Source organism: Macaca fascicularis, chromosome 8 (genome assembly GCF_037993035.2).
Source record: "Macaca fascicularis isolate 582-1 chromosome 8, T2T-MFA8v1.1".
Taxonomy (NCBI): Eukaryota; Metazoa; Chordata; class Mammalia; order Primates; family Cercopithecidae; genus Macaca; species Macaca fascicularis.
This window is the reverse complement of record NC_088382.1, coordinates 42,800,038-42,827,766: the sequence shown is the minus strand read 5'-3', so window position 1 is coordinate 42,827,766 and position 27,729 is coordinate 42,800,038. Positions and strand designations below refer to the sequence as shown.

General features: G+C 35.8%; 1 protein-coding gene across 1 annotated transcript in view; it reads right to left on the bottom strand.

The window, feature by feature from the left end:
* The window catches only part of ADAM5 (Disintegrin and metalloproteinase domain-containing protein 5), a 136,929-nt gene that overhangs the window by 43,172 nt on the left and 66,028 nt on the right, over positions 1 to 27,729 (bottom strand). Inside the window, 1 exon segment of the mRNA NM_001283728.1 lies at positions 9,461 to 9,659. Within this exon segment, the coding sequence (NP_001270657.1) occupies positions 9,461 to 9,659 (199 nt within the window).

The window sequence follows — 27,729 nt, the reverse complement described above, 5'->3', positions numbered from 1 at the left end:
CATCAAAGATCAAAAGAGACAAAGAAGGCCATTACATAATGGTAAAGGGATCAATTCAACAAGAAGAGCTAACTATCCTAAATATATATGCACCCAATACAGGAGCACCCAGATTCATAAAGCAAGTCCTTAGAGACTTACAAAGAGACTTAGACTCCCATACAATAATAATGGGAGACTTCAACACTCCACTGTCAACATTAGACAGATCAACGAGACAGAAAGTTAACAAGGATATCCAGGAATTGAACTCATCTCTGCAGCAAGCAGACCTAATAGACATCTATAGAACTCTCCACCCCAAATCAACAGAATATACATTCTTCTCAGCACCACATCGTTCTTACTCCAAAATGGACCACGTAATTAGAAGTAAAGCACTCCTCAGCAAATGTACAAGAACAGAAATTATAACAAACTGTCTCTCAGACCACAGTGCAATCAAACTAGAACTCAGGATTAAGAAACTCAATCAAAACCGCTCAACTACATGGAAACTGAACAACCTGCTCTGGAATGACTACTGGGTACATAACGAAATGAAGGCAGAAATAAAGATGTTCTTTGAAAGCAATGAGAACAAAGATACAACATACCAGAATCTCTGGGACACATTTAAAGCAGTGTGTAGAGGGAAATTTATAGCACTAAATGCCCACAAGAGAAAGCAGGAAAGATCTAAAATTGACACTCTAACATCGCAATTAAAAGAACTAGAGAAGCAAGAGCAAACACATTCGAAAGCTAGCAGAAGGCAAGAAATAACTAAGATCAGAGCAGAACTGAAAGAGATAGAGTCACAAAAAACCCTCCAAAAAATCAACGAATCCAGGAGTTGGTTTTTTGAAAAGATCAACAAAATTGACAGACCACTAGCAAGACTAATAAAGAAGAAAAGAGAGAAGAATCAAATTGACGCAATCAAAAATGATAAAGGGGATATCACCACCAACCCCACAGAAATACGAACTACCATCAGAGAATACTATAAACACCTCTATGCAAATAAACTGGAAAATCTAGAAGAAATGGATAATTTCCTGGACACTTACACTCTTCCAAGACTAAACCAGGAAGAAGTTGAATCCCTGAATAGACCAATAGCAGGCTCTGAAATTGAGGCAATAATTAATAGCCTACCAACCAAAAAAAGTCCAGGACCAGATGGATTCACAGCTGAATTCTACCAGAGGTATGAGGAGGAGTTGGTACCATTCCTTCTGAAACTATTCCAATCAATAGAAAAAGAGGGAAACCTCCCTAACTCATTTTATGAGGCCAACATCATCCTGATACCAAAGCCTGGCAGAGACACAACAAAAAAAGAGAATTTTAGACCAGATCCCTGATGAACATCGATGCAAAAATCCTCAATAAAATACTGGCAAACCGGATTCAGCAACACATCAAAAAGCTTATCCACCATGATCAAGTGGGCTTCATCCCTGGGATGCAAGGCTGGTTCAACATTCGCAAATCAATAAACATAATCCAGCATATAACAGAACCAAAGACAAGAACCACATGATTATCTCAATAGATGCAGAAAAGGCTTTTGACAAAATTCAACAGCCCTTCATGCTAAAAACGCTCAATAAATTCGGTATTGATGGAACATACCTCAAAATAATAACAGCTATTTATGACAAACCCACAGCCAATATCATACTGAATGGGCAAAAACTGGAAAAATTCCCTTTGAAAACTGGCACAAGACAGGGATGCCCTCTCTCACCACTCCTATTCAACATAGTGTTGGAAGTTCTGGCTAGGGCAATTAGGCAAGAGAAAGAAATGAAGGGTATTCAGTTAGGAAAAGAAGAAGTCAAATTGTCCCTGTTTGCAGATGACATGATTGTCTATTTAGAAAACCCCATTGTCTCAGCCCAAAATCTCCTTAAGCTGATAAGCAACTTCAGCAAAGTCTCAGGATACAAAATTAATGTGCAAATATCACAAGCATTCTTATACACCAGTAACAGACAAACACAGAGCCAAATCATGAGTGAACTTCAAAGAGAATAAAATACCTAGGAATCCAACTTACAAGGGATGTAAAGGACCTCTTCAAGGAGAACTACAAACCACTGCTCAGTTAAATAAAAGAGGACACAAACAAATGGAAGAACATACCATGCTCATGGATAGGAAGAATCAATATCGTGAAAATGGCCATACTGCCCAAGGTAATTTATAGATTCAATGCCATCTCCATCAAGCTACCAATGAGTTTCTTCACAGAATTGGAAAAAACTGCTTTAAAGTTCATATGGAACCAAAAAAGAGCCTGCATCTCCAAGACAATCCTAAGTCAAAAGAACAAAGCTGGAGGCATCACGCTACCTGACTTCAAACTATACTACAAGGCTACAGTAACCAAAACAGCATGGTACTGGTACCAAAACAGAGATATAGACCAATGGAACAGAACAGAGTCCTCAGAAATAATACCACACATCTACAGCCATCTGATCTTTGACAAACCTGACAAAAACAAGAAATGGGGAAAGGATTCCCTATTTAATAAATGGTGCTGGGAAAATTGGCTAGCCATAAGTAGAAAGCTGAAACTGGATCCTTTCCTTACTCCTTATACGAAAATTAATTCAAGATGGATTCGAGACTTAAATGTTAGACCTAATACCATAAAAATCCTAGAGGAAAACCTAGGTAGTACCATTCAGGACATAGGCATGGGCAAAGACTTCATGTCTAAAACACCAAAAGCAACGGCAGCAAAAGCCAAAATTGACAAATGGGATCTCATTAAACTAAAGATCTTCTGCACAGCAAAAGAAACTACCATCAGAGTAAACAGGCAACCTACAGAATGGGAGAAAATTTTTGCAATCTACTCATCTGACAAAGGGTTAATATCCAGAATCTACAAAGAACTCAAACAAATTTACAAGAAAAAAACAAACAACCCCATCACAACGTGGGCAAAGGATATGAACAGACATTTCTCAAAAGAAGACATTCATACAGCCAACAGACACATGAAAAAATGCTCATCATCACTGGCCATCAGAGAAATGCAAATCAAAACCACAATGAGATACCATCTCACACCAGTTAGAATGGCGATCATTAAAAAGTCAGGAAACAACAGGTGCTGGAGAAGATGTGGAGAAATAGGAACACTTTTAAACTGTTGGTGGGACTGTAAACTAGTTCAACCATTATGGAAAACAGTATGGCGATTCCTCAAGGATCTAGAACTAGATGTACCATATGACCCAGCCATCCCATTACTGGGTATATACCCAAAGGATTATAAATCATGCTGCTATAAAGACACATGCACACGTATGTTTATTGCGGCACTATTCACAATAGCAAAGACTTGGAATCAACCCAAATGTCCATCAGTGATAGATTGGATTAAGAAAATGTGGCACATATACACCATGGAATACTATGCAGCCATCAAAAAGGATGAGTTTGTGTCCTTTGTAGGGACATGGATGCAGCTGGAAACCATCATTCTTAGCAAACTATCACAAGAACAGAAAACCAAACACTGCATGTTCTCACTCATAGGTGGGAACTGAACAATGAGATCACTTGGACTCGGGAAGGGGAACATGACACACCGGGGCCTATCATGAGGAGGAGGGAGGGGAGGGATTGCATTGGGAGTTATACCTGATGTAAATGACGAGTTGATGGGTGCTGACGAGTTGATGGGTGCAGCACACCAACATGGCACAAGTATACATATGTAACAAACCTGCATGTTATGCACATGTACCCTAGAACTTAAAGTATAATAATAATAAATAAATTTTAAAAAAACAAAACAAATATAAGACCTAAAAGCATGAAAACTCTAGAAGAAAATCTAGAAAATACCATTCCAGACATCAGCCTTGAAGAAGAATTTATAACTAAAACAAAAACTGATAATGAAACGTAATTAAAACAAAGAGCTTCTGCACAGCAAAGGAAACTATCAAGACAGTAAACAGAAAACCTACAGAATAGGAGAAAATATTCATAAACTATACATCTGACAAAGGTCTAATATCCAGAATCTATAAGCAATTCGACAAACAGAAAACAAATAACTCTGTTTAAAAAAAATGGGCAAAGGATATGAACACACTCCACAAAAGAAGAAAAACATGGGGGCAACAAATATACTTTAAAATGCTCAACATCACCATTCATTAAAAAGTTCCAAAAACAACAGATGCTGGCAAGGTTGTAGAGAAAAGGGAACACATACACTTTTGATGGGAATATAAATTAGTTCAGCCACTATAGAAAGCAGTGTGGAGATTTCTCAAAGAACTTAAAACAGAACTACCATTCAACCCAGCAATCCTGGTACCAGTATATACCCAAAGAAAAATAAATGACTCTACCAAAAAGACACATGCATGTTTATCTTCATCACAACACTACTCACAATAGCAAAGACATGGACTCAACCAAGAAGCCCATCAACGGTAGGTTGAATAAAGAAAATGTAGTACATATACACCATGGAATACTATGCAGCTATAAAAAAGAATGAAATCATGTTATTTGCAGCAACATGGATGTAGCTGGAGGCCATTATCCTAAGCAAACTAATGCAGGAACAGAAAACCAAATACCACGTGTTCTCACTTGTGATAAACACAGAATTCACTTGGACACAAAGACGGGAACAGTAGATTTTGGGGACTGCTTGAGGGAGGAGGGTAAAAAGAGGGAGAGGGTTGGAAGGCTACCTATCAGGACTATGCTCACTATCTAAGTGACGGGATCATTCGTACAGCAAGCCTCAGTGACAAATCTTTACATGTACCCCCCCAAAGCTAAAATAAACATTGAAAAACTAAAAAACAAACAAAACCACACTATACAGTTTTTTCAGTCTTGCCTGAAGCTAAATTTATTATTTTGATAGTCTTGTGTTCAGCATTCTTTTGTGTCACAGAAGATAGCCAACATTTAATTGCCTTCAACTGAGCAAGTTTATAATATACTTCGACAATAATACATTAAGGCTTTTCTGAGTATCCACCTTACTTTTCTCACGGTTTAAATCAGCATTTCAAAATATAAAGTTTCCTTCCAGATCCACCTTCATCCAAAGTAGGCAATCTTCTATCTGTACTTATTTGGAGTTTTCGAGCTATCTCTATATATTTATCTATTGCATTGGCTAAAAGGGAGTATAAAATTTTTAAGGAAAAGTTTCACTATCCTATTTTAGCACCTAGCCATAATTTGTCAGCCAAAGGAAGAACTTTGTCCAAAATAGTCAAAAGATTGTTGACTATTCATAATTATCCAAAAGAAACTTCTGAAAGACATTTATAAATTTAAGAATGTCCAGGATTAAATGGTTAAATACACAATTGGTTCCTAATTTTATGCAATACTAAGTTCCACACATGATTTTACTTTTTCAAACATTTCAGAATATCTTTCAGTGCACTGAGAGGTAAAAGACCCCAACGCAGCCTTCAATAATCATCTTTACTGTGTTTTCCAGATTATCATAAATGTTAGTGTCTATGTGTTCATTAAAGCTAGAGTGATATTATAGGAATATTTACCTAACTGCCCAGTGCTCATCAAAGCTCCATCACCTGTTTATAGTCTGTTTCTTAAATCCAGAGCAATTGTAGCTTCAGATAAATTAGTTGAAGCATCCTCAGACCTTGTACAAGGATTACATTTAAATTTTATAGTGCTATATACTAAATAAGCGTGAACATATATGCTGAAAACCCTGAACATATTTTGTTAGTTGATTAAATAATCACGAAATATTGTTTACTTCTCCTTCTCACACAACTATCCAATAATCCAGCAAATCTTTTACGTAAAATTCCCCGGTAAGTATGCTTCTATGGTTTGGAAAATATCTACGCCCAGAGCCAATCTTTGTGACACTTTCATAAGAATATTGATCCAATACGGTTTTTGATAAATCATATCTTAAAAATTGAAAAAGAAACATTACCAGGTTAGTTTTACAAAAACTGTTCATACTTTAGTGTGGAATATAATCTTTTTCAGAGTCTTAATCAGCAAAAGTAGTCAAACTTCTGGCCCTCTCTAGAGAAGGTGGTCTCAATGCAGCACGGCAGACATAATTCTTTGTTGTAGAGGTTATCCTGTGTATTGTAAAGCATTTAGCAACATCCATCACCTGATCTGGTGACCTGTACTCACTAGAAGCCAAGATTCACCCCATCCATGCTGGGACAACCAAAAGTGTCTCCAGGCATCCTGTCTAGTGGGCAGAGGCCACAGACACTACCAAATATCCTACAATGCATGGGAGAAGCATTCCCTGTCCCCACTCCTCACAACAAAGTATGATCTGGCCTAAAATATCACTAGTCCTGAGGTTGAGAAAACTTTATATAACTGTTGGATTAGAACTTAACATTTGTCTAGATGATATACAACTCAGCTTGGTCATGAAGCCCTCTAATAATATACAGAACTTTACAACTAATGAGACTTTCAGTCTTATGGAGGGCAAACATAACTACAAACCAAATAACACCAAAGGTAATAATATCATTTTATATTATACCTACAATAGGAAGTTTTTGCATCTGCAGAGATAACACTGAAGAGGAGCATACTGTAGGGGCCAGACATTTCTAAAAACAATATTTAGTAAAGAGCTTAGAAAAAGGTGGTAACCAGTTGAGGTGTTTTTCCTTTACTGGTTTTATTTTTTTGAAAAAAAAACTTAATAGTTAACCTCATTCTTTTATCATAGATCTACAGATTTCCCTACTTTAAATGCTATTGCTTGATGAATAAGCTATGTCTTTCAATATGACAACTTCATTAGTATATTTTGTCCAGAAACCAACAATTTGGGGGTGCATGATGATTTGTATTAGGCCTGTGGTATAAGAATTCTTATTGTCTGTTTCCTACAAATAGTATATAGGTTTTACCATGCAAAACTAATGCCTACTTCAGAATTATATCAAACCCTGTTCAAGGATCATTTTAGCTGACCATGACAGCTCATAGATGACCTAGTCAAATAATTGGGTATTTGTAGGGAATACATATCATAATCTAATAATAATACTACCTTATATTTACTGAGTACAGTCATGAGTTGCTTAATGATGAGAATATGTTCTAAGCAATGTATCCATTGTTGTGTGAACATCATACATGTACTTAAACAAACCTAGATGGTATAGCCTGCTACAAACCTAGGTTATATGGTGTAGCCTATTGCTCCTAGGGTGCAAACCCATATAGCATGTTACTGTACAAAGAATTGGATGTAATATGTGTTGAAATACAGGTACCATTAAGGAAAAATTTTCATCAGGCTTCTATTGCCCTCAAGAGGCTAGCAAAGTGAGATTGTTTTTCAAAAATAAGTACAAAAACTCACTGGTAGTCAAGTGCAGAATTATCACGTCCTAGATGCATTAACATGTGGTCACTAGAAGTGGACATACATTATTTGAAAATCAAGATGCTTTAGAAGTCATGCTTGCCTTCCAAAAAAAAAAAAATTGTACTATTTGGGGCAAATACCCCTGTACTCCCACAGTTCTCACAAAGGACTTTAAAATCTCTCCAAATCACTGATAATACTAAATACACAGTGAATAGCATAAGCTGGAAGACACCTGATTGGCAATCCACTATGTGGCTCTAATTTTATCTGCCTAGCATTGAGTCCTGGCTTTACTTAAAGAAACATTAAATCATAGATCTGGAGTACTGTCCCATTCCTCCTAATTTTACTGGTCATTTGTTTGTACGATTTTGTTTTTGTTTTTGTTTTCCAAGACAGCCTCTGGCTCTGTCGCCCAGACTGGAGTGCAATGACGTGATCTCGGCTCACTGCAACCTCTGCCTCCAGGGATTCAAGATCTCGGCTCACTGCAACCTCTGCCTCCAGGGATTCAAGCGATTCTCCCGCCTCATCCCAAGCACACCCGGCTAATTTTTGTATTTTTAGTAGAGACAGCGTTTCACCATGTCGGCCAGGCTGGTCTTGAGCTCCTGACCTTATGATCTGCCCGCCTTGGCCTCCCAAAGTGCTAGGATTACAGGCATGAGCTACTGAACCCAGCTCTTTGTTTATATGTTAACAATGTTTTAAAGTCTATAGCTGTTGTCTTGCCATATGGTACAAATAATGATTCTGTTAGAAAAGCAGAACAAAATTATGATAATCATCAAAACCTCCCTCTCACCTTCTCCCTAAATTCCTGGCAGTCACATTGCTGTAGACAATATTTAGAGATCTACGACCTGGTTAGAGAAGACCTCAAGGGAGGGCTAAGAATGAAAAATTTCACTCTCAGAGAACATACACTGCATACGTTCAGGAATTTGTATCTTCCAATGAAGCAAATGACATTTATAGGAAATTATCAAAATGGACTAGATTGGTAGTGAACTGAAGCCCTCACTTATCAGCAAGCCCTTTGAAACCCAACTAATCAGTGATTCGCCCTGCTTTCCTCTGATTAAAACACCTTGCTTCCTTTAAACTAAACCCCCACCACAAATTCTATATAATATTTTGAAAAACTGCATTTTCACTTGAGGTTTCTTTTCCGTGGGAACAAGAATTCCATATAAATTCAGAGAGGTTTTTTGTTGTTGTATTTCACAATCAAGAAAATTTTGTTTTTGCACTAGGTGCAGTGGCTCGTGCCTGTAATCCCAGCACTTTGGGAGGATGGGGTGGGCAGATCACTTGAGGCTAGGAGTTTGAGACACGCCTGGCCAACACGGTGAAACATCGTCTCTACTAAAAACACAATCTTAGCCAGCCGTGATGGTGTGCTCCTATAATCCCAGCTACTCCAGAGGCTGCAGCAGGAGGATCGCTTGAACCCAAGAGGCGGTGGTTACAGTGATCTGAGATCACGCCACTGCACTCCAGCCTGGGCGAAAGGGAGAAACGCTGTCTCAAAAAAGAAAAAGAAAAGATAATTTTGCTTTTCTTTTTTGTTTTTGTTTTTGTTTTTGTTTTTGAGACGGAGTCTCACTCTGTCGCCCAGGCTGGAGTGCAGTGGCCGGATCTCGGCTCACTGCAAGCTCCGCCTCCCGGGTTTACACCGTTCTCCTGCCTCAGCCTCCCGAGTAGCTGGGACTACAGGCGCCCACCACCTCGCCCAGCTCGTTTTTTTTTTTTGTTTGTTTTGTTTTTTTGTTTTTTTTTTTTTTTTTTTTTTGTATTTTTTAGTAGAGACGGGGTTTCACCGGGTTAGCCAGGATGGTCTCAATCTCGTGACCTTGTGATCCGCCTGCCTCGGCCTCCCAAAGTGCTGGGATTACAGGCTTGAGCCACCGCGCCCGGCCAATTTTGCTTTTCTTTAACACTAATAATATACACTGTGCAAGAATTCAGTCATTAATACGTATGTTTACATTTTTGTTCCATAAAATTCAATAACAGACTTTGGAATAATCAGAATTTAGGGACTAAGAAGAAAATTATGATTATTACCTCTTCCGATTAAATCATCACATTGTTTGTCAAAAGTTCGACACCTTCCCTGAAAACAGAAGGCTCCACCTGAATCACAATATTCTCCATCACGTACATAAGTGTCAAGCAAACAGTATGGATAGCTTCCATTGCAAAATTCAGTGAAATCGCATTCCACATCAACTGATTTCCTGCAAATCGTATTAGCTGGTTTGAACTAGGAGGAAAGAGGAACATAAAACTTTAAATATCAATGATATTTAAGTTTTATTTCTCTGTAGGCTCTGTATGCTGGTCCATTTTTTCTCCCTAAGTTTCTAATAGCAATTAGAAAATTAAATCTTCTTGTTAACTACTTAAGCGTCACACGAGATTCTTAAAATATCTCCTTTTAAAGCCTGTAATATTTTTTAAATGTTTATGATGAGGATTTATTGTTTTATAAATAGCTGCTGATTTCTTCTTTAAGATTGATATGGAGAAACCAGAAACTGCCCAACTGAGCAGTTTGGGCTCAGTCAAAATGGATTACAAATAATTTTTATATTCCCCAGCTCCACTTTGTCTTTCTTTCCTTTATGGATGTCTGCTTATCTTTGAGTTTCTAGCTTCTCTTATAAGCATTACCCATTTTTTTATACACAAGAAATGTATCACATAAATGATGATCTAAGAACACACATGAGAAAATTTATTTCATATTTATTTCAAATTTCGTGTTGCAAAAAATTTAAAAATAACTTCCATAATTACATATTTCTCATCTGCTTCTGGGCTTCCCTTTCTACAAATTTACTTTTGCTGAGAAGCATCTAATCATCATCTCTGAAAACTCTTCTTTCTTCAACACATGCGCCAGTCTTTTATGGCTACTGTCATTATCCTATGCAAAGTAAATAAAAATTTTCCTAGTTTTCAAAGGTCCTGAAGGCCCAGCTTATATAACATTTATCTTCTCAAAATTGTTTTTGCCAACTTTTTCTTAAGCTTTCAAGTATTTGCTATCTGTAGAAAGTCTCACACAAATTTTTTAGGTGATGCATGAGAAGACAAATACAATATCTACTGTGTCACTCAAGCTTAGAGACAACATTAAATTCAAAACTAATGATTGGAAGTGTTTATAGAGGAAATTTGCATATGTATAATGAGTAAATATCAACACTTGTTTCTTCAGAATTTGTTTCCTTTTACAAATTGGTATAAAAGGCAATCGTACTTTTATTCTAACTTTTTTTTTTTTTTTTTTAACACAGAGTCTCGCTCTGTCCCCCCGGCTGGAGCGCAGTGGCGCAATCTCGGCTCACTGCAAGCTCCGCCTCCCAGGTTCGCGACATTCTCCTGCCTCAGCCTCCCAAGTAGCTGGGACTGCAGGCGCCAGCCACCACGCCTGGCTTATTTTTGTTGTATTTTTTAGTAGAGACAGGGTTTCACCATGTTAGCCAGGATGGTCTTGATCTCCTGACCTCGTGATCCTCCCACCTCGGCCTCCCAAAGTACTGGAATTACAGGTGTGAGCCACCACGCCCAGCCTATTCTAACATTTTTAAAAATATCTATGAACACCCACTTCCTCAAATACTCTTTGAATCAAGCTTTATCATCCTATTGGCTCCTCCATTGAGAGGCAGAGAAAACTCTTCTTAACATATTTTAACTTTGTAGGTATATGAGAGTAGTGACTTTAGATTATTGAAAAAATGTATTTTCACAATCATGGAGGTAAAATTAAATAAATTGAATTGTGTTGCTCAAGAAGTGCACCTCATGGGCTCATCTTTTTTTGTTCTGGATCTCACCTTTATTATTATTATTATTATTACTATTAATTATTTCAATTGTTTGGGAGAACAGGTGGGGTTTGGCTACATGGATAAGTTCTTTAGGTGTGATTTCTGAAATTTTGGTGCACCCATCACCCAAGCAGTGTACACTGCACCCAATGTGTAGTCTTTTATCCCTCACCCCACTCCCATACTTTCCCACAGATCTCCAGAGTCCATTATATTACTCTTAAGCCTTTGCATCCTTATAGCTTAGCTTCCACTTATTAACTACTTAAGCATCACGCGGGATTCTTAAAATATCTCCTTTTAAAGCCTGCAATACTTTTTAAATGTTTATGATGAGGATTTATCGTTTGAGAATATACGATGAGAATATATGATGTTTGGTTTTCCATTCCTGAGTTACTTCACTTAGAATAACGGTCTCCAATTCCATCCAGGTTACTGCAGATGCCATTATTTCATTCCTTTTTATGGCTGAGTAGTATTCCATTGTATATGTGTGTGTATATATATACACATATGTATACACTATATATACATACCACAAATTCTTTACCCACTTGTTGGTTCTTTGTCCACTTGTTGGTTGATAGTCATTTAGACTGGTCCCATATTTTTGCAATTGTGAATTGTGCTGCTATAAACATGCATAAGCAAGGGTCTTTTTCATATAATGACTTATTTTCGTCTGGGTAGATGCCCCCGAGTGGGATTGCTGGATCAAATGGTAGATCTACTTTTGGTTATTTAAGGAATGTCCATAGTCCTTTTCACAGTGGTTGTACTAGTTTACATTCCCACCAGCAGTGTAAAAGTTTTCCCTTTTCACTACATCCACACCAACATCTTTAAAAAAAAAAAAAAAGTTTTAATTATGGCCATTCTTGCAGGAGTAAGGTGGTATCACATTGTAGTTTTGATTTGCAATTCCCTGATAATTAGTGATGTTGAGCATTTTTTCATATGTTTGTTGGTCATCTGTATATCTTCTTTTGAGAATTGTCTATTCATGTCCTTAGCCCACTTTTTGATAGGATTATTTGTTGCTGTTGTTGTTTTGCTTGCTAATTTGTTTGCATTCCTTGTAGATTCTGGATATTGGTCCTTTGTCTGATGCACAGTTTGTGAAGATTTTCTCCTACTCTGTGTGTTGTCTGTTTACTCTGCTGATCATTTCTTTTCCTGTGCAGAAGCTTTTTAATTAAGTCCCATCTATTTATCTTTGTTTTTGTTGCATTTGATTTTTGGTCCTCAGTCATGAAGTCTTTGCCTTGGCCAATGTCTAGAAGAGCTTTTACCATGTTATCTTCTAGAATTTTATGGTTTCAGGTGTTAGATTTAAGTCTTTAATTCATCTTGATTAATTTTTGTATAAGGTGAATGATGAGGATCCAGTTTCATTCTTCTACATGTGGCTTGCCAATTATCCCAGCACCACTTGTTGAATAGGGTGTCCTTTCCACACTTTATGTTTTTATTTGCTGTGTTGAAGATCAGTTAGCTGTAAGTATTGGGTCTTTTTCTGGGTCCTCTATTTTGTTCTATTGATCTACTTGCCTGTTTTTATATCAGTATCATGCTGTTCTGGTAACTATAGCCTTGCAGTATAGTGTGAAGTCTAGTAATGTGGTACCTGCAGATTTGTTCTTTTTGCTTAGTCTTGCTTTGGCTATGTGGGCTCTTTTTGTTTTCCCTATAAATTTTAGGATTGCTTTTCTAGTTCTGTGAAGAACGATGATGGTATTGTCATGAGAATTGCATTGAAATTATAGATTGCTTTTTGCAATATGGTCATTTTCATAATATTGATTCTACCCATCCGTGAGCATGGGATGTTTCCATTTGTTTGTGTCATCTATGATTTCTTTCACCAGGGTTTTGTAGTTTTCCTTGTAGAGATCTTTCACCTCTTTGGTTACGTATATTCTTAAGGGTTTCTTTTTGCAGCTGTTGTAAAGGGGGTTGAGTTCTCGATTTGATTCTCAGCTTGGTCGCTGTTGGTGGATAGAAGTGCTACTGGTCTGTGTACATTGATTTTGTATCAAGAAACTTATTGAATTCATTCATCGGATTCAGGAGCTTTTTAAACAAGTCTCTAGGGTTTTCTAGGTATATGATCATATCATAGGTGAACAGCCACAGTTTGACTTCCTCATTATCAATTTGGATCCCCTTTATTTGTTTCTCTTGTCCGATTGCTCTGGCTAGGACTTTCAGTATGATGTTTAATAGAAGTGGTGAAAATGAGCACCCTTATCTTGTTCCAGTTCTCGGGGGGAATGCTTTCAACTTTTTCCCATTCAGGTATGTCCCTTCTATGCCAATTTTGCTGGTCTTAATCATAAAAGAATGCTGGATTTTGTCAAATGCTTTTATGCATCTATTGAGGATCATATGATTTTTGTTTTCACTTCTGTTTATGTAGTGTATCACATTTGTTGACTTCTGTATGTTAAATCATCCCTGCATCCCTTGTTTAAAACCTACTTCATCATGGTAGATTATCTTTTTAACATGCTGTTGAATTCATTTAGCTAGTATTGAGTTGAGGATTTTTGCTTCTATGTTCATCTGTGATATTGGTCTGTAGTTTTCTTTCCATGTTATGTCCTTTCCCAGTTTTGGTATTAGGGTAATACTGGCTTAATAGAATGATTTAGGGAGGAGTCCCTCTTCCTCTATCTTTTGGAATAGTTTCAGTAGGATTGGTACCAATTCTTTCAATGTCTGAAAGAATTCAGTTGTGAATCCATGTAGTCCCGAACTTTTTTTGTTGTTGGCATTTTTTTTAAATTACTGTTTCAATCTTGCTACTCATTATTGATCTGTTCAGAGCTTCTATTTCTTTCTGCTTTAATCTAGGAGGGTTGTATATTTCCAGGAATTTATCCATCTCCCCTAGGTTTTCTAGTTTGTGCACATAAAGGTGTTTATAGTAGCCTTGAATTATCTTTTGTATGTCTGTAATATCAGTTGTAATGTCTCCTATTTTGTTTCTAATTGAGGTTATTTGGATCTTCCGTCTTCTTGGTTAATCTCACTAACGGTCTATCATATTTGTTTATCTTTTCAAAGAACTAACTTTTTGTTTCATTTAGTTTTTGTATTTTTTAATTTCAATTTCATTTAGTTCTGCTCTAATCTTTGTTATTTCTCTTTTTCTGCTGGGGTTGGGTTTGGTTTGTCCTTGTTTTTTGAGTTTTTTGAGGTGTGACCTTAGATTGCCTATTTGTGCTCTTTCAGACTTTTTGATGTCGCCATTTAATGCCATGAACTTTCCTCTTAGCACTACTTTTGCTGTATCCCAGAGGTTTTGATAGGTTGTGCCACTATTACCATTCAGTTCAAAGAATTTTTCAATTTCCATCTTGATTTCATTGGTGACCCAATGATCATTCAGAAGCAGGTTATTCAACTTGATATATTTGCATGGTTTTGAGAGTTCCTTTTGAAGTTGATTTCCAATTGTATTACACTGTGGTCTGAGAGGTACTTGACAATGATTTTGATTTTCTTATCTTTATTGAGACTTGTTTTGTGGTCTATCATATGGTCTATTTTGGAGTATGTTCCATGTGCTGATGAACAGAATGTACATTCTGCAGTCGTTGGGTAGAATGTTCTGTGAATATGTGTTAAGTCCATTTGTTCTAGGGTGTACTTTAAGTCCATTGTTTTTTTGTTGACTTTCTCTCTTGCAGCTTTCTAGTGCTCTCAATGGAGTATTGAAGTTCCCCACTATCATTGTGTTGCCATCAACCTAATTTCTGAGGTCTAGCAGTAATTGTGTGTGTATTAAAGTCTATATTAGTAGACTTTAAAGGAGATATATACTATAATACAATAATCATAATGGACTTCAGTATTCCACTTTCAACAACAGACAGATAATCCAGACAGAAAATTAATAAGAAAACATCAGACTCAAACTACACTTTAGACCAAATGGACCTAATATACACATAAAAAACATTCTATCAAACAGCAAGAGAATATATATTTTTCTCAAGAACGCATGAAATATGCTCCAGGATAGATCATAGGTCAGGCAGCAAAACAAGTCTTAGAAAATTTTAAATGATTGAAATAGTATCAAGTATCTTTCTCACCACATTGATATAAAGCAAGAAGTCAATAACAGGACTTGGAATTTGGAAAATTTACAAGTATATGAAAATTAAGCAACATACTGCTAAACAATCAATGGAGCAAAGAAGAACTTAAAATGAAAATGTAAAAATATTTTGAAATATCTTGATACAAACAATAATAGTCACACAATATACTAAAACTTATCAGATGCAGCAAAAATCATTCCAGCAATAAATATCTACATCAAAAAAGAAGAAAGATATCAAATAATCAATCTAAAGTTAATTACACCTCAAGAAACTAGAAAAAGCAAAATCCAAAGTTAATAGAAAAAAGGAAATAAAAATAAGAACAGAAATAAATTAAATAGAGGCTAGAAAAAAAGTAATGAAACTAAGAAATATTGATTAATTGTCATAGACTTTGTGAAGTTACATATTAACTTTTAGGTTTTTGTCTGATAGAATAGGAAATAATTCCTATCATTTAGAAAAGATAGCCAAGTAAGTTATTTTTTTTCCTGTGGATATTACAGTTTTGAACATAGCAATATTATTCTAACATTCTTTTGTTCCAATATCCTATTTATATAGTTTTGTTACATACTCTTGAACAAGCCTATTATTCTTCCTCATTTCCTCATTAATGAGTTGAATAAAACTCTGACATATTAATTGTATATTATGAGAGTGGCCCTTTTAATTTTTTGAAAATTATGCTTTTTTCAGGGTCAACCTATTATCTACGCTTACTCATGTGTGTGCATGTGTGTGTCCAGAAAGCTGTGGCAATCTCAAATAAGATGTATGATAAAAAAGAATAGCTTACTGAATTAGCATATTTCCAAAAAACAATGTTCAAATACATTGCACCCCAAATATATATCTGTTAAATAATTAAAACAAACATAAAACAAAAACTGTTTTTAAGGTTAGGAAGTTGTGATTCTATAATGTGACTTGACAAGATGGGTAATGGAATTTTTTATTTTTAGGAGGTTTATTACAGATTTATTTATAATTACCCAAATTGGGAAGTAAACAAAATGTCTTTCAATAGATAAATACATATATAAACTCTGGTACATTCATATAATTGAATATTAACCAGCTATAAAAAGCAATTAGCTACCAAGCCATGAACTATAGCTATAAAACATAGATGAACTATAAATATATGTTGATAATTGAAATAAGCCAACCTGAAAAGGCTACATGCGCATATTCTTACAACTATATGACATTATGAGAGACAAAAGTATAGACACAAATTTAAATCCAAAGATTCTGATCTCAGTTTTGTTCTATTATGCCACATTGTTTCTCACCATGTGATATTATTTTCAATAACACCTACATATTCTTATTTACTTCTTCTTTTTAGAGATGTCAACTGCTCCACTGACATACTGGATGACATTTCCATCATTCTACAATTCTCACTGTAAAACCTGCAAGGTCACCTTTTAATAAATATTTCCCACGGCCTACAAATATGCTCAAATCATTTTTTTCACTTATTATCAACTAACACAACTCATGAGTCCACAATCACTAAATTCAGGAGAAACATGTTTCTTGGCCACTAGGTGGGAGTTTATCTTCATCAGGGTGACCTTTTCTGTTTTTAACTTTATTGAGGTTTAATTTATAACTTACATACCATAAAATTCACCTATGTTAAGTGTACACTTTAGTGATATTTAAAGAAAATTTACATGGTTGTGCAACCAGCACCGCAACCCAAGTTTAGGACATTTCTATTAGCATAGGATAAGATCCCCAATATCCATTTATAGTTAATCCCCATGCCTGTGACTGGCCCCAGGTAACCACTAATCTACTTACTGTCTCTATAAATTTGCATTTTGGGATCTTTTCTACAAATAAAATGATAAAATAGGCAGGGTTTTGTATTTAGCTTCTCTTGCATAGTAGTGTTTTTGAGATTGTAATATGTATGAGTATTCTGTCAACGTTTATTGCTCTCTAGTATTCCATTATACAGATATATCATAGTTTTTGTCAATTCGTTTATAGATACTTGAGTTGTTTTCAGATTTTGGTCATTGAATAATGTTGCTATAGACATCCATATGCAAATTTTTGTAAATACATGTTTTCATTTATCTTGAGTAGACCTAGGAGTAGAGTCCTTCATTCAATTGGTAAACTTATGTTAAACTGCTTAAGAGACTGTCAAACTGGTTTCCCAAAGTAGTAACACCATTTTTTGGTCCTACTAGCAGTCTTTGATTTCCTGTTTCTCTATGTTTTTGCCAATATTTGTTATTTTCTGTCATTTGATTACAGCCATTCTAGTGGGTGTCTTGTAGTATCTTGTTTGAATATACACATTGCTAATGACTAACAATGTCTTTACTATTTTTCATCTCTTTATTATTCCATGTAATTATCATTTTGTATATATTTCTATATATTTTGTATATCATTGTATATAACTTTGTATATATTTGCCTATCTTCTTTGAACAGGTATTTAACCTGTTCAAATATTTCATACATTTGTAATTGGATTGTTTCCCTTCAATTATTGAGTTGTTAGGATGATTCATAGATTCTGTATACAAGTACTATATCAGAAATACAGTTTGTAAATATTTTCTTCCCCTCTGTGGCTTGTCTTTTTATTGTCTTAACAGTGTTTTCTGAGGCACAAAGATTTTTAATTTTGAGAAAGTCCAATTTACCAACTATTTCTTTTATGAATTATACTTTTGGTGTTGTATCTTGGAAATTTCTGGCAAATCCAAGGTTATGAATATTTTTTCCTATGTTTTCTTCCAATAGATGTATAGTTTTAACTACTGCAGTTAGGTTGATTGTCTATTTTGAGTTAAATTTTGTGTATGGCATGATAAAAGGGTCCAAATTTACTTTTTTGTATGTGGACATTGAATTGTCCCAACAGCCTTTGCTGAAAAGACTATTATTCCTTTATCAAATTGTCTTGACACATTTGTCAAAACTCAATGGACTATAAATATAAGAGTTTATTTCTGGACTCTCAATTCCATCCCATTTATCCATGTATTTATTGTTATGCTAGTACAATGTTGAGCTAGATTACTTTAGCTTTGTAGTAATTTTTGAAATATGAAATGGTGACTCCATCAATTTGTTCTTCAGATTGTTTTAGCACTTCTGGGTCCCTTGCATTTCCAGAATTTTTAGGATTATGTCATCAATTTCTGTAAAGAAGCCTACTGGAATTTTGCCAAAGATTGTCTTAAATCCATAGATCAATTTAGAGATGTACAGAAAAGAGTTAACATAGCAGACTTAAGACTGCTATACTTAGAAAGGTATATTCGCAAGGCTGGCCTTTGACTGACACCTGAGTTAGAGTTCCCACCATTGCCTAACTAATAAGTCACTGTGCCTGAACTGTTTAGACCTTGTTATTTGTAATGAACAACCAATTTCCATCTAAGAGTCTGGAATTTTGGTAGATGCCAGGCAAAAGATGCCTGTGTGACCAGCCTCCAATAAAAAGCTTAGGGTCTGGGTTCCCAGCAGTCAATATTTCATACATATTGTCATAATTCATTGCTGGAGGAATTAAGTCCATCATTGGGTGACTCTATTAGGAAATGACTCTTGGAAGCCTGTGACTACTTTCCCTCATACTTGACCCATGAGCCTTTTTCCTTTGCTAATTTTGCTTTGTATCCTTTTTCTGTAATAAATTATAGTGATGAGTATATTCTATGTTCAATCACGTGAGTCTTCCTACTGATTTACTGAACCAAGGGGTAATACTGCAGACCCCTGACAGAAGGGAGAATCGCTGTCTTAACAATACCATCTTTCAAATCATTCACATGGAATATCTCAGCATTTACTTAGGTTTTTGTGTTTTTTTCAGAAATTTTTTGTTGTTTGCATGTATATTTTGTATTGTTAATATACGCCTAAGTATTAATTTTTATGCTATTGTGAATGAAATTCTATTCTTAATTTTATTTTTATATTTTCCATTGCTAGTATATAAAAGTGCAATTCATTTTTGCATAGCAATTGTGTATCCTGTGACTTTGCTGAATTCATTTTTTATTCAAACAGGTATTTTGGTAAATTTCCTAAGATTTTACATACACAGGGTCATGTAATCTGCAAATAAAGACAGTTATACTTTTTGTCTTCCAAGTTAGATGCATTTTAATTTTTATTCCTACCTGATTTTACTCTCTTGGACCTCCAATACAATGTTTAGTAGAAGTACTGAGAGCTTGCATCCTCACTTTCATTCTAATTTTAGGGTGGAGAGCATTGAGAATTTCATGGTTAGTATGATGTTAGCTGTAGGTTTTTCATAAATACTTTGCATCAGGTAGGGGAAGTTCCCTTCTATTTACAATTTGTTAATAATCTGTAATGGGTGTTATTTTGTTATATCCTTTTTCTGCATCACTTGAGATGATCTTGTATTTTCTTGTCCTTTATTATATTAGTATGATGTGTTAAATTAACTATACCACTTTTGCATTACTGAGATAATCCTTTTTGGTCATGGTGGATACTTCCTTTTATGTTTCTTTATTCTGTTTGCCATTTTTAAAGGACTTTTTGCATCCATATGCATGAGGGACATTGATCTATAGTTTTCTTTTCTTGTAATGACCTTGTCTAGCATTAGTATCAAGGTAATACTGTTCTCATAAAATAAATTTTGAAGTGTTCCTCCCTCTTCTATTTTATGCCAAAGATTGTGGAGTATTTTTGTATTATCCCTTCTTTAAATATTTGTTAGAATTCACCAGTCAGGCTATCTGGACTTAGGCAGTGAATTATCAGACTGGCCAGAGCTTTACCAAATATATCCTATGTAATTGCTCTATCAGGAGATTTGTCTCTAGAAAGAGCACATGAAACATTTCTTCTCAAAACAATCTGGCATTAGAATTGAGCATCAAACCATGATGGAGCCCATTTCAATAATCGCATAAACTCTGTCTGGTAAACCATCTACCACTACACTATAGCAAATCTGTTGGTAAATTCACGAGCGGATATTTGTATGCAAACGAAATCATTTTTATCACCTTTAAAACAGGAACCAATTTAAAAATTGTTTGATTAGTCAACCATATTTTTTTAGCTTAACATCTCCATTTTTTTTCTTTCCAACTTTTTTTTAGGTTCAAGGGACACATATGCAGGTTTGTTACATGGGTAAATTATGGGTCACAGGGATTTGCTGCACAGATAATTTTGTAAGCTTATCTGCTTACCTGATAAGCAGTTTTTCGATCCTCATTCTCCTCACACCCTCCACTCTCATCTAAGCCCTGGTGTCTGCTGTTTCCTTCTTTGTGTCCATGTGTACTCCCATTTATAAGTGAGAACGTGCAGTCAACAACATTTTAGAATGTGGTTCTAAATCATCTTATCTAATTGTGATTTGAGTTGACAATCTTGACAGAATCCACACTTTGAAAATAACTGTTAGCTACATACTTTTGTTTCTCCATCAGTAACACTGAGAAAAAAAAAATCATGGCTGAATAATTCTGAAGAGTCACATTGACTAGGACCAGTACGCTATTTCTCTATTAGTCATTAAATTAGAGCAAAACAGGTCACTTTTCTTCCTTTATGCATACATCTTCCTTTCAGGTTGATGTAATCCCATTTGTATATTTTTGCTTTTGTTGTCTATGTTTCTGAAGTCATGTCCAAAATAAGGATCTCTCTACCACTTCACTTATTCCCTGAAGCCCCTATGCCAATTATTTTCTTTGTCATTAAGGTTTTAGCTCTAATGTCACCCTGCAGAAAGACATTTCCTGTTTACTCTGGCTAAAATACCCTCTTCTCTCACTTTTTATTCTATTGTCCTATTTTGTTTTATTTTTAAATCACTTATCCCTGCCTGAAACTATCTTGTTTAGTGTTTGTTTGCATATATGTTTATTCTCTTTACTATTTCCCACTAGATAGTATGGAGTAAATTATTTCCTGAATTAGTGAATGAACAAATAACTTTAAGCTATAAATGAACCTGTCTGCTTCTAATGCCAGCCTTTTATCTCATCCTATTTTGGCAAGGTTTGATCTGCACATTGTTGCTCCATGTAATTTTAGGAATAATGTGAGAAAGCTAAACAGAACGCTGGAAGCCACTGATTTTTTATATTGATTCTAAAAATTTACTATCTGTGTGTTCAGTGCTACCTATTTTTTTCTATTTTTATCTCTGCTATAATCCTTACATTTGGCTCTAATTTCTTACATTTATCTTCCATATCAATAACTAGTTTGAGCCACAGAATTCTGATATTCTCTAAGTTTGGCATTTATCTTAAGTTTAAATTGTGAATGTAGTTTATCTGTAATGATTCTTCATTTTATTCACCTTCAGCTTTGTTTTGTTCTATTCTTACAACATTCTCTTAGTTCAAAGATGCCAAGCCTTGCAATTTTTTTTTTGAGAATAGTATTTTTTTCTGAAACTGCTTATAGATTCTATAATGACTTAATTTTAAAAGCATACACTCCCTCCAGTCTCATGGATGTCTGCCATTTACCCTGCTCCAGAGTTTGTTTCATTTTCCCAGAGTATTTCAGTGAACTCTGCTGGGTGTGGAAAATTATTTGGGAATTCTTTAATTGACAGATAAAGTTACATGTATTTATCATATGCAACACAATATTTAAAAGTGAACTATATATATAGCTTTTTTGTAGTGAGAACATTACTATCCATTTTCTGCATTTGTCAAAAATACAACATAATCATAGTAACTATGCTATACAATAGTTATCTTGAATTTATTCCACCTCTCTAACTTAATTACACATCCTTCAACCAACATCTCCTCATTCCTTCCTCCCTACAACAAACATTCTAATCTCTAATTCTATGAGATCAACTTTGTAAGATTCCATATATGAGTGAGGTTATACATTATTTGTCTTTCTTTGCCTGGCTCATTTATCTTAAGATAGTATCCTCCTAGTTTAACTATACTGCCACAAACTACAGAATTTCCTACTTTTTATGGCTAAATAGTATTCCACTGTGTATGTATACCACACTGTCTTTATCTAGTCATCTGTTGATGGACACAGAGATTGATTCCATAATTTGGCTATTGTGAATAGTGCTGGAATAAACACAGGAGTGTTAATGTCTCTTCAACAAACAGATTTTATTTCCTTTGGATACAAACCCAGTAGAGGAATCACTGGGTCTCATGGTAATTCTATTTTTAATATTTTGAGGAACTCCCCTATTGTCTTCCATAATGGCTGTATTAATTTACAAGCCTATAAACAGTGTGTAGGGGTGCTCCTTACTCCATATCCTTGCCAAGACTTGTTATCTGTTGTCTTTTGATCATACCCATTCCAACAGAAGTGAGGTGATAGCTCATTGTGGTTTTCATTGACAAGATATTCAAGATAGTAATATTGAGCACTTTTTTAATATACCTGTTGGCCATCTATATGATTCCTCTTGAGAAATGCCTATTCAGATCTTTTCCACATCTTTTAATTGGGTTGTTTTCTTGCTATTGAGTTGTTTGAATTCCTTATGTATTTTGGATATTAACCCTTATCAGATGTATAGTTTTCAAATATTTTCTCCCATTCTGTAGATTCTCTCTTCACTTTTTTGATTGTTTCCTTTGCTGTGCAGAGGCTTTTCAGCTTGATGTAATCCCATTTGTATATTTTTGCTTTCATTGTCTATGTTTTTGAAGTCATGTCCAAAATAATAACTGACCAGAACAATGTCATGAAGCTTTTTCCCTGTTTTCTTCAAGTAGTTTTACAACTTTGAGTCTTATATTTAAGTCTTTAATCCATTTCAGTTTTATTTTTGCACATGGAGAGAGACGAGGATCTAACTTCATAATTCTGTATGTGGACATCCAGTTTTTCCAGCACCATTTATTGAAGAAACTACCCTTTCTTCAGTTATGTATTCTTGGCACCTTTGTAGAAAATCAGTTGACTATAAATGAGTAGAATTATTTCTGGGCTCTGTATTTTGTTCCATTGGTCTAAGTATCTGGTTTTATGCCAGTACCATGCTCTTTTGGTTACTATAGCTGTGTAGTATATTTCAAAGTCAGGTAGTGTGATGCCTATGGCTTTGTTCTTTTTGTACAAGATTGCTTTGGCTATTGGGGGTCTTTGCTGATTTCATTTGAACTTTAGGAAATATTTTTCTATTTCTGTGAAGAGTGTCATTGGTATTTTGATAAGAATTGCAATTAAGCTGTAGGTTGCTTCAGGTATTATAGATATTTTAACAATATTAATTTTTCCAATCCATGAACAGGGGATAGCTTTCTATTTATTTGTGTCTTCAATTTCTATCATCAATATTTTATAGTTTTCAGTGTAGGCATCATTTAACTCCCTGGTTAAATTTATTCTTATTTTATTTTTATCTATCATAATGGGATTGTTCTCTTGATTTCTTTTTGAAATAATTCACTATTAATGTATAGGAACACCACTGACTTTAGTATGTAAATTTTGTATCCTACAACTTTACTGAATTTATTTACTAAACCTAACAGTTTTTGTTTTTTTTGGGGGGGGTGGAGTTTTCTATATATAGATGTACCTCAGAGGTATTGTGGATTCAGTTTCAGAGAACCTCAGTAAAACAAATACTGAGTAATAAAGCAAGCCACGTAAGTTTTGGGGTTTCTCAGTGCATATAAGTTGTGTTCAAACTATATTGTAGTCTATTACATGTGTACTAGGGTTATGCCCTAAAAATATGTACACTTTAATTAAAAAATATTTTATTGATAAAAAGTGATAACAACCATCTAAGCCTTCAGTTTACTGGTAATCTTTTTGCTGTTGGAGGATCTTGCCTCAATGTTGACGGCCGCTGACTAATCAGGGTGGTGGCTGTTAACAATTGAAGTGGCTGTGGCAATATCTTAAAATAGGACAACAATGAAATTGGCCACATCAATTGACTCTTTCTTTCCTGAAAGATTTCTCTGTAGCATGCAATGCTGTTTGACAGCATTTAACTCACAGTAAAACTTCTATCAACACTGATGTCAATCCCTTCAAATGTTGTCACTGCTTTATCAACTTTGTTTATGTAATATTCCAAATCCTATATTGTTATATTAACAATGTTCACAGTACCTTCACCAGGAATATATTCCAGCTCAAGAAATCACTTTCTTTGCTCATCCATAAGAAGCAACTGCTCACCAATTCAAGTTTTATTAGGAGATTGCAGCAATTCAGTCACATCTTCAGACTCTATTTCTAATTCTAGTTCTCTTACTATTTGTATCACATCTGCAGCTACTTCCTCCACTGAAATCTTGAACCCCTCAAAGTCATCCATGAAAGTTTGAATCAACTTCTCCCAAACTCCTGTTAATGTTGATATTTTGATCTCCATCTATGAATTGCAAATGTTCTTAGTGGTATTTTAAATGGTGTATCCTTTCTGAAAGTTTTTAGATAATTTTGCCCAGACCCATCGGAAGACACTATCTATGGCAGCTTGAGTCTTACATAATAAGGCTTGAAAGTCAAAATGACTCCTTGATCATTTGTCTGACCATGGGCTACAGAATGGATATTGTGCTAAGCAGGTAGAAAACATTAATCTGCTTATACATCTCCATCAGAGCTCTTGGGTGACTAGTTGCATTGTCAATGAGCAGTAATGTTTTCAAAGGAATCTTTTTTTCCTGGGTATTGGGTCTCAACAATGAGCTGAACATATTCATTAAGCCATGCTATAAACAGATGTGCTGTCATCCAGGCTTTGTTGTTCCAATATAGAGCACAGGCAGAGTAGATTTAGCACAATTCTTAAAGGTCATGGGATTTTTGGAATGATAAATGATCATTGGCTTTAACTTAAAGTCACCAGTTGTATTAGCCCACAACAAGAGTGTCAGCCTAAAGCTTTGAAGCCAGGCATTAAATTCTCTCTAGCTATGAAAGTCCTAGAAAGCATCAGTATTAGGCCATTCTTCCACTGCCATAAAGTAGTACCTGAGATTGAGTAATTTATAAGACATTTAATTGATTCATGGTTCTGCAGGGTGTACAGGAAACATAGTGGCATCTTCTTCTGAGGAGGCCTCAGGAAGCTTCCAATCATGGCAGAAGGCAAAAGAGGGCAGGCACATCACATGGGGAGAACAGGAGCCAAAGCAAGAGGGAGTTGGTGGGGGGAGAGGGGAGACATGCCACACACTTTTAACCAATCAGATCTCATGAGAACTTAATCACTATTGTGAAGATAGCATCAAGCCATGAGGGATCCACCCCCATAATCCAAACACCTCCCACCTCCAGCAGTGGGGATTACAATTTAACATGAGATTTGGATAGGGACAAATAGCCAAACTATATTAATATCTTTTTTCAATAGAAGGCTGTTTCATCTACACTGAAAATCCATTGTTTAGTGTAGATACCATCATCAATGATCTTGGCTAGATCTTTTGGATAACTTGCTGCAGCTTCTATACCAGCGCTTGCTGCTTCACCTTGCACTCATGCTATGGAAAAAGCTTCTTTCCATAAAACTTATGAACCAACATCTGCTAGCTTAAAATTTTCTCCTGCAGCTTACTCACTTCTCTCAGCCCTCATAAAATTAAAGAGAGTTAGGGCCTTGCTCCAGATTAGGCTTTAGCTTGAGGGAATGTTGTGACTGGTTGGATCTTCTATCCAAACCACTAAAACTATTTCCATATCAGCAATAAGCCTGTTTTGCTTTCTTACCATTTGTGTGTTCACTGGGCTAGCACTTTTACTTTCCTTCAAGAACTTTCCTTTGTATTTATAACTTGGCTAACTGTTTAGCACAAAAGCCTGGCTTTCAACCTATTTCAGCTTTTGACATGCCTGTCGCAGGAAGCTTAATCATTTCCAGCTCTTGACTTAAAATGAAAAACATGAAACTTTCTTTCTGGTGAACGCTTAGAGGCAATGTATGGTTATTAATTGGTCTACTGTCAATATTGTTTTGTTTCGAGGAACAGAAAAGCCTGTGGAGAGGGAGAGAGACAGGGGAATGGCTACATAGGGATCAATTAGAACATATATATTGATTATTTGGATTGAAACTAATTGGAGACCTTTGACTTTTCCTGTACCTGGATTATATCTTTTTCTAGGTTTGGAGAGTTTTCTGCTATTATTTCTGTAAATAAGCTATCTCTCTCTCTCTCTCGCTCTCTTTTTTTTTTTTTTTTTTTTTTTTTTTTTTTTTTTTGAGACGGAGTCTCGCTCTGTCCTGGAGTGCAGTGGCGCGATCTGGGTTCACTGCAAGCTTCGCCTCCCGAGTTCACGCCATTCTCCTGCCTCAGCCTCCCAAGTAGCTGGGACTACAGGCGCCGGCCACCACGCCTGGCTAATTTTTTAGTAGAGACGGAGTTTCACTGTGTTAGCCAGGATGGTCTCGATCTCCTGATCTCGTGATCCGCCAGCCTCCGCCTCCCAAAGTGCTGGGATTACAGGTGTGAGCCACCGCGCCTGGCCCCATCTCTTTATCTTTTTTATTCTTTCTTGAACACCAGCTGCTCATATATTACCTTTTCTGATGGTGCCCCATAAATCCTGTGAGTTTTCTTCATTCTTTTTCATCCTTTTTCTGTTTTCTCCTCTAACTGAATATTTTCGAAATAGTTGTGTCCTATTTCACAGATTCTTTCTTTGGCTTTATCAGTTCTGCTGTTTGCACTCTTTACTGCATTCTTAAACATCATTCATTGTATTTTCAGCTCCAGGATTCCTGTTTGATTTTCGGTCTCTTGGCTGCTGAAGTTACTGAAACATTGGGCTAGAATTCAACCTTCCCAGCTGCTGAAGTCAGCTTGTCACTGTGGGCTTTTTGGAGCCCAACACTGTTGTAGTGGTGGGTGGTGATGCAGGCCGAAACTTGAGGCCATCTTGCAGGGGCTACCGATTACTGTTCAGTGCCGCGGCAGGTCTGAAAGCTCAGATCATAAGTACCAGCCAAGATTCAAGGGCCTTGGGTGTCTGCCTAGTGCCTGGTTTTACTGCGGTTGACCTGGTATTGGTTAAAAGGTACAGTTCTAGTCTTACGTCCCTCTTTTTCTGGCAAGCAGACAGTATCTTTTTTCTGTGCTGTGCTGTGCTGTGCTGTGCTGTGCTGTGCTGTGCTGTGCGGTTCAGGGAGGGGCGATGCAGGTAATGTAAAACTGTCCTTCCTACCCTCTTTAATGCATCTTTTTTTATCATGCTATAACCAGGCACTATGACCTCTCACTAATACAGGAATTATTAAGAAATAATTTTTAGGCAGCTAGAAAGGGTAAAAGCTCTTGGTGGAATTTTCCTTTAATGAAGAGCAGCCCCAAACCATTTCTTCTCTTAACAGAAAGCGGCCTGGTAAGTCAGGCATAGAT